Source organism: Lotus japonicus, chromosome 2, assembly GCF_012489685.1.
Source record: "Lotus japonicus ecotype B-129 chromosome 2, LjGifu_v1.2".
In the NCBI taxonomy this organism is placed as follows: Eukaryota; Viridiplantae; Streptophyta; class Magnoliopsida; order Fabales; family Fabaceae; genus Lotus; species Lotus japonicus.
Genome location: NC_080042.1, coordinates 56,107,014 through 56,115,375, shown reverse-complemented (window position 1 = coordinate 56,115,375; position 8,362 = coordinate 56,107,014). Strand labels below are relative to the sequence as shown.

Sequence of the window (8,362 nt, the reverse complement as noted above, 5' to 3'; positions counted from 1 at the left end):
TGTTATGTTTATTAAAAGATAATTTAAGGATTAAAAGAAAAAATTATACTAAGTGTAATTTTTTTGAACTCTATATTAAGTGTATTTTGCTTCTAACAATTCAATTATTGCAAAAATAAAACAATTCAATTATTAACTTACTCTAAAATAAAATGTTCATTCTCGCATGTTAACTCATAAATTTTATATTAAATAAATTATACATATATCAATCATGTTCAATTATTAACTTACTCACTGTCAAAAAAAATTACTCTAAAATAAAGTGTATTTTGTTAGCTATCTTCTGACTAAAACATTGAGTTTGTGATTAATGTTTCTTATAGTGTGTCATAGAGCAAGTTGCATTCCTGCGCTCAATGTTAAATGAATAATATATAATTTTTTTAATTAACCACTAAAGATTTTTTAAACATACTCATTAATTTTTCAGTTATTCAAATGAGAACATGAATTGGTATTTAAATATTTAATTTCAGTTTCAATATATCTTCATCTTCCGGTAACCGTTTCTAAAGCATTAAACCTCTCTTTTGCTATGTTTCAAGAAAAAATACTATGCTCTGATTGTAAAATAGCCGTTAGAAGCACAACTGCAGGAATTAAAATACCGAAGGATCAAAGGAAAAATTGAAATTGAAATCAATAGATATTGAAAGATTCAAATATGACCATTAAAGACAACAACAAAAAGCAACCATGAATTTCATTAACGAATGAAATTAGAATACAGAACATTAATCAAACCATCTGACATTCTGACCCCTCCTAAACCTAAAGACGCTCAGGTTCGACCATTAAAGACAAATAAAATTAAGTTAAAGTGTAATTCTTTTTAAAATAATTGAAGGAAAACATAATAGTTAGCTCACTTCATCCCTTAACCACTATGAGATTGAGGTTTCAATCTTCGCTCATGGGAATAAAGCGCATATTGTGATCAACCATTTACCACCACGGCAAGAGGATAATCATTATTGTCGTTGGTAAATACGGTAAATACTCTAGACTCACCCAAAAAACATATACTCCTAAGTAAAATATTCATTCTCTTTGTTAAGTTTCAACTTTTATAATTTATATTTATAAAAATTATTTATAAATATGAATGTGTTTTTTTATCCCCAAATATCATATTTTCACTATTAGCTAGGTTATTATATCATATTTTATAAAAAAACATAAAAAACTAAAATAATGTGTTTGTTTTTTCTTCAAATAATTAAAAATTAAAATATCTATCTACTCTTAAATAATTGTCTAGCAGTAAGTTTTACTTTATAAATTTTATATTAAAAAATCGTATATAAATTATTAATGTGTTTTCATCATAATATTCGATTATCCCATTACTGGACCAACTCCCAGACCCCATGAGATAATGTCAATCTACAAACACAAAACGTGAAGCTACTAAACTCATCCACCTCATACTATGAAAACCAACATAATGCAGGACAATGCTTATTATGGTAGACTTGATTAACGAAAAACTGGAGTCTTGAGATATGATTAAGATATTTTTCATTTATTCAAACAATGCAGCTCTTGGAATCAAAAGCATCTAAGAGACATTCTCCATCTTAACTTTCGATTGGTTCTCTCCAACATCAGCCCAAAGTGAAAATGAAAAAATGTGTCTTGATCTATGCAGAAGCACTACACATTAATCGGCTACCTTGGTCCTTTGAATTTCTTCCTCTTTCCTCGAAAGGTCGTTTTACAACCTTTTCCTAAATAACATGATGAGAGGAGGATGCACACCTTGCAATCGTATTGTTGCGATTAGAAGTATATCCTGTGTTAATCCTGTAGACTGGACTGTAGTGACCAAGTGCATCTCTTAGGGTTCAATCCCCAAATAATGGATGCAATAGCAATCCATACACCTTGCGCTTGTAGCATTCCAACAGCGCAGCTTTGATTCCAAATAAATTTGTGAAAGGAGCCTACTTTGGTTTTTCCACATTTGAAACATCTCTCATACCACCAAGAAACCATTACCCCATTTTATAATTGCATCTGAATATTAGGTGCAGATAAATAGAGCCTTAGAGGCTGCCCTTTCACCATTCTTATTTACTGCTTCATCCGCTTACTCCATAACTACTAACCCCAACCATATACAGCTTGCATCAACATAAAGTCCCTCAAATTAATTCCTCACATGTTAAGAAGGACGATGTGGAAGACGTGGAGCTTTGGAGCTTCATGGAACATGTGAGTCAAATGCCCAAACATTTCCCATCACAAACCATATGGTTGGCAAATAAAATCTCCATTGAACTTCAGCATTTGTTTATCGAAGCATGAGCTTCTGTACGCACAGTTTTCTTCATTGTTACTTTGCTGCTCAATATCAGAAAAGCCAAGAGCACCCCCCAAGTCATGAAGTTGATAGGAGCAACCGCAAAGTAGAAGCAGGTTAAGAACACACTCAATGTCACAACTCATAACCTCATAGGCCAAATAGGCTTCTCATTTTTTGAAATGGCCATAGTGAATGTTGTGCTAGTTATTCAGTAAGCCTCCAGCCTAGTCCTCAGCTTCAACAGATACTATTCAGACCCAGTTTAGCACATAACAACTCATTAGCTACTGTAAATCTATTGCTGGACAAATCCACTGATGTTGCACTTCTTAAAAAAGATGAGATTAAACCTGTAAATTGATTTGAAGCCAAAATTACATGACAACCTTCATAAAACCTATAGGAAATTTTGGAACATTGTATGAAATATTCATGTACGTTAGCTTTGTGGTTTTGGACCAAAACCACATTGGAACTGCAGTTAAGAACAAATATTCATGAGCACCCAAGTTTCAGTGAGGTTTATAAAACAAAGGAGGAAAAAATTGAATCATTGAAAAGGATGACTTGTTTCAGTTATATGTTGCTACCATATCAGACTTGGAAGTTGTTATCAGACTTGTTAAATTTGTCATTTAACAAATTTAGGAGCTGTATAATCCTTACCAACCAACTAATAGAAATATATATTAATTTCTATTGGCTACACAACAATTAAATGTATTTTTATACTCTCTCTTGTTATGTATAACTGCTATCAACTATTAATTTTGAAAACATAAAACAATTTGATGGCCAAAAGAATTCACAGACACCCTTTATGCCTATATACCATTAAAATGACCAAATATGTAATCTGAAAGAGTCTTAAGTAATCCTAAATTTCCATAGCAATAATAAAAGGTTCAAATAGTATAGTATCATTCTAAGGATGTTAAAAAAGGCCAACTTGAGTTTAACCTAATGCCAACATCATCACAAAAGTAACATGTGAAAAAGAGAGACTGTGCACTCACCCACATGTGGAAAGTTTCGCATAGTGGAATTGCAGATAGCAGGGCACTGCTCAGAATACAGAAGCTTTGAAGAAATTAAAATGTCAATGCCTCCAAAAGTCTGTCGAGATCTATGTCAACCAATAGACGGGCAAACCAAAACGTAAAATATCAATGGTGGTGAAAATAAATCAAAACAGAAGGGGGGAAGGATCTAAATGAAAACCAAAAGAAAAACCCATAAACGAATTAAAACGCTCACCCAAAGGAGAGGATTTATGTAAGCCTCGAAGAAGACTCCGACGATGCAGAGCGACAATCTCCGGGAGGTTTACGCCTTCGACGATTTTCACGGTAGGCAGAGGCGAGGCGTTGTGGTGGCGGTGAAGCTTGGTGCTACTGGCCTCGATGGGGTGTGGCTGGTCATGGGCGATGGAGGTTATTTCATTGGAAGAAAGACTTCGTTTCAATTGTTGATGGTTAACCTTCATCGTTACCTGTGGGGTTTAAAATGTGTTTTTCAAAGAAGAAGAAAGGGGCGGAAAAGGTAACAGAAGAAGAAAGTATGAAAGGTGAAAGGACTCTCATTCGTTACACTTGAGTAGCTAATCAAAATAAAGAAGATGGCACAAGACTTTAATCAAAGTTTGGTGTTTTTTTAATTTCTCCCTCTGTCTAAATAAGGCCCTTGAATAGGAAAGAAGTGCTTAAAAAGTAAATGAAAGGTGAAAGAAAATTAAATTGAGTTTATATTTTTTTTCTTCCCATGAATTGAAGATATCTTGAGATCTATGAGACTGTTCTGAATGTATTTTACTGTTGATGCCCCCATATGGTGGTGGCAACATCATGCAAGTGGGCAAAAACATGATACCAAATGCAAGCAATAATTATTTATTCACACCTCAAAATGAGGTGGAATAAGGTGGAGGAAGAGAGAGATAGGAAGAAAAGAAAAAGTAAGAGTGAGAAAGTATAAGATGTGATAGATGATAAGAGGAGAGAGATAGAAATAAAAATAGGTGAAAATGAAGTGTATAAAAAAAGAGGTGTGTATATATCATTACCCCGTAGAGTCTGTGATAGAAATCGTAGCAACAGCAACACTCAAATCAGCAATAGAACCCTCAAAAGCATATATGGTGTTATGTTTCCACCTTTGGCAGCTTCTTGATCACTATCTAACTTAGCAGAATTTTATTTGAGAAAATCTTGGAAACATTTTGAACAGAAGTTGTTGTTTGCAGGATAGCCGTAAAAGCCACAGCCATTCGCACATTGTGGCGGAGCCCATGTTGAATCACGTGACAAGTAATGGAGGAAAGGTTTCTGAATAAAAGACTAAAAAAGTTTTGAAATTGTTGAATGATTGAATAGGGTGGGTGTGGGTTAATTTATAAGGAATAATGGTATGAAGTAATATCTCATCATTAATATAACAAACTATATTTGATATAAAAACCTTCCAATTAAATCAAAGTGAAATTTTTTATCTTCCCCGTATCAAAAAAGTGAAATATTTCGTTTATCTATTTTTTTTATATCTATCTATATCGAATTTTATTATGATAAGCACCATAATTATATAACCGTTCCTCTCACTCAATATATAACTTTTTTTGGTAAATTCAAAAAAATATTACTATCTTTTTTTTATATATTTATCATTTGCATTTATTAATTTATTAAAGAGAGAATGAGATAAATTAAAAAGATGCAATACAATTAATACAACGATGAAAAAGTTTTACTTTAAATAAGGGTACGTTTTTTTTGAAAGAAATAAGGGTACGTAAATATGAAAGAATATATAACTTGTTTTCGATTATCTTATCGGATTAAAACTTTTTGCGATCTGACCTAATCCGCCGCCGGAAGCTGGAAGCTGGAACGAGGTTTCGCGAGAGCTTCTCCTTCTCGCACCCTTGCTGTGTCACAGTGACCAGTGAGTGATTTCTGGATGGAGGGAATGGACACGGACAAGGGTTTTCTCGCTGAGGACGGAATCGCAACCAAGCAGGGGCGGCCGCCGGAGGATGGGGCGGGGCAACCGCAATAGCGGCATCGAATATCCTTTCGAGACACGCTCATAGGCGGGTCAGAGAAGGCTCCTCAGGTGGACCTGGAAGACCTATGGAGCACTGGGAAGATGAAAGTTGATTATGTGAATGGTAATAAACAATTGCCCATGCTTTACGTGGATGAATCTGTAAAGGACAAGATGTGCTCGCGCTGGAAAGATGCATTGGTGGTTAGCCTCTTGGGAAAGAAACTAGGCTATCGTCTTATGAAAACTAAACTGTGTGCGCTATGGAAGCTCTCCGCTGATTTTGAACTCTTAGATGTTGATAATGGATTCTTTTTGGTTAAGTTTGACTTGGCTGAGGATAGAAAGAAAGTGATGGAGGGAGGTCCATGGATGATATTTGATCACTATCTTGCGGTGACGATATGGACGAGGGAGTTCATTGCTCCTACTGCAACAGTTTCAACGACGTTGGTTTGGATTAGAATACCTGGATTGAATGCGACGTACTATGACGCAAGCTTTCTTATGTCGGCGGCTAAACTTATTGGCAAACCGGTGAGGGTCGATATGAATACTCTGAATGCGCAACGAGGTAAATTTGCACGAATTTGCGTTGAACTGGATCTTACAAAACCTGTGTTGGGCAAGTTCTGGTTTGAAGGTAACTGGTTCAAGGTCGTGTATGAGGGTCTACATATCATATGTGGTGGCTGTGGGTGTTATGGTCATCACACTCGTGACTGCTCTCGGCTAGCTCAAGCTTCATCATCAAGCATGCAGGTCACTCAAAACCTAGCAGAGCAGGAGCAAGGTGGGGCGCCGCCAAGCGTATCCCAAACCCTAGGAGCCACGCATCAGGTACCACCAGGATTGGCAACTGCGGAAATTCAGGAGGGAATTTCGCAAACTGTGATCTCTGGTGAAAATAACAGGGAAGCAATTAATAAGGCTATTATTATTGAGGATCCCAAGATTCTAGATGCTGCTGGGGATTGGCTAACTGTCAAATATAAAAAGAAAAAGAATCAGAGCAAGGTTTCCAATAAGTTCGGAGACGGGGCCCACAAGGGATTTAAACCTCCCGTAGGTAATTTCAATATGGGAACAATAGAAGGTGCTGGTAATTCCAAAAAACGCAGGAAGAATGAAGACGTCAGTACTAAGAAAGCTGGACGTGGACAGGGAGGAAGCTATTCTTCGAGTTCTGGTATGGTGCCCCCTGCGGGTAAGCCAGCCTTGAAAACTAGTGGGTGTGCACCGTCGACCACCGCGACTGCTGCTGGTGCGAGCGGTTCTGGAATGGCATCTCCGTCAGTTGCAGTAGCCATTGGAACTCCTGAGTTTATGAAAGAGCTCAGCCGCATTGAGGGGAGCAGTTATCATGGGGGTTTATTCCAAGGAAAACCTCCAGATAAATGTTGAACATGGAATACCTAAGCCTGGGGATGGCCTTTCCCCCATCATCAATTGTTTTAATGATTGGATTTGATGATGTAAAAATAATGTCTTGGAACATTAGAGGTGCTATGAATGAGGATGGAAGACGGTTTGTTAAAGATACCGTTCGTTACAGGAAACCTGATATTATCATCATTGTTGAACCACGTTGTCAGTTTAACCGTGTTCGTTCCTTCTGGACGTCTTTGGGTTTCACATTGCAATTTATTTCTGAAGCGACAGGCTTTAGTGGTGGAATCTGGGTGTTGTCTAATGAGGCTTCTAACCTTTCCTTTCGCCTCTGGGACATGCACTCTCAGATTGTGTCTTTTGAAATTTGGCGGGCAAATTTTTCCTGGATTTGTAGTGCGGTGTATGCTTCTCCCATTCCGACTAACAGGGAGGTTTTATGGCAGCATCTAGCAGGATTACGGGGGAACATCTCCCTCCCTTGGTTGCTTGTGGGGGATTGGAATGAAGTTCTCCACCCTCATGACGTTCGTGGTGGGGACTTTCTGCCTAATCGTGCTCTCCGTTTTGCTTCTGCGCTTGAGGATTGTAATCTGGTTGATCTTGGGATGGCAGGAGGGAATTTTACCTGGTTCCAGAAGGTAAACCATCTGCTGATTTTATCAAAAAAATTAGATAGAGCCTTGTGCGATACAGATTGGCAAGTTGCGTTCCCAGGTGCTAATGTCGAAGTTCTAAACCGCATCCATTCCGACCATACTCCGCTCATGATTCATTGTGGATCGTCGTTGCATGGTTCCTATCCTCGCCCGTTCAGGTTCATGGCGGCATGGATGGAGCATGAGAATTACAGGTCGTTGGTGTCAAATGCTTGGAATAGAGGCAGTGACAATGTCCAAAGTAAGTTGAGTTCCGTTCAAGTTGATTCTATAGCCTTTAATAAAGATGTCTTTGGTGATATATTTAGGAGGAAAAGGAGAATTGAAGCCCGCTTGAAAGGTGCACAACGTGAACTAAATGTTGTTATGTTCGAGGCTGACATGCAAAGAGAGTACAGGAGTATTCTCAAACAGGAGGAACTTCTCTGGTTTCAAAAATCTAGAGATAATAGAGTGAAGTTTGGGGATCGTAACACTGCCTACTTCCATGCTCAAACAATGATTCGTCGCAAGCGGAACACGATCCACAGGCTGAAGCTTGACAATGGAGAATGGTGTTCTGATGGGAATAGGTTGCGGGCAGAGGTGTTGAACTACTTTCAATCGTTATTTGGGGCTCGAATTGACATGAATGGGGCGGTCTTGAACCATTTGAGGTTCCCTAGGCTCTCAGAGGCAGCTGCCACTTGTTTGGGGGACACTGTTGATAAGGAAGAGGTCCGTCAGGCACTGATGTCTATGAAATCATTTACGGCTCCAGGACCGGATGGGTTTCAACCAGTATTTTTCAAAAAATATTGGGACTTGGTAGGAGAGGATGTGTGGAGGTTAGTTCGGGATGCTTTTGCTACAGGTACAGTGGATGCCAGTATTATGGAGACTTTGATTGTTCTGATCCCTAAAGTGGATCATCCGGCTACTATTAAGGAGTTTAGACCAATCAGTCTTTGTAACGTTGTTT

The 8,362-nt window shown here is 37.9% G+C and overlaps 1 protein-coding gene and 1 long non-coding RNA gene across 2 annotated transcripts; one reads left to right on the top strand and one right to left on the bottom strand.

The window, feature by feature from the left end:
• Positions 1–1,482: 1,482 nt before the first annotated feature.
• On the bottom strand, positions 1,483–4,353 carry LOC130738451 (uncharacterized). The gene is made up of 3 exons (XR_009019407.1): positions 3,569–4,353; positions 3,328–3,437; positions 1,483–2,661 (listed from the first exon to the last, which is right to left on the bottom strand). It is a non-coding gene; the product is annotated as an uncharacterized LOC130738451 (long non-coding RNA).
• Positions 4,354–5,455: 1,102 nt separating this feature from the next.
• LOC130736675 (uncharacterized) lies at positions 5,456–6,757 on the top strand. The gene has a single exon (XM_057588477.1). It carries the CDS (start codon positions 5,456–5,458, stop codon positions 6,755–6,757), a length of 1,302 nt encoding a protein of 433 aa, XP_057444460.1.
• The last annotated feature ends 1,605 nt before the right edge of the window (positions 6,758–8,362 follow it).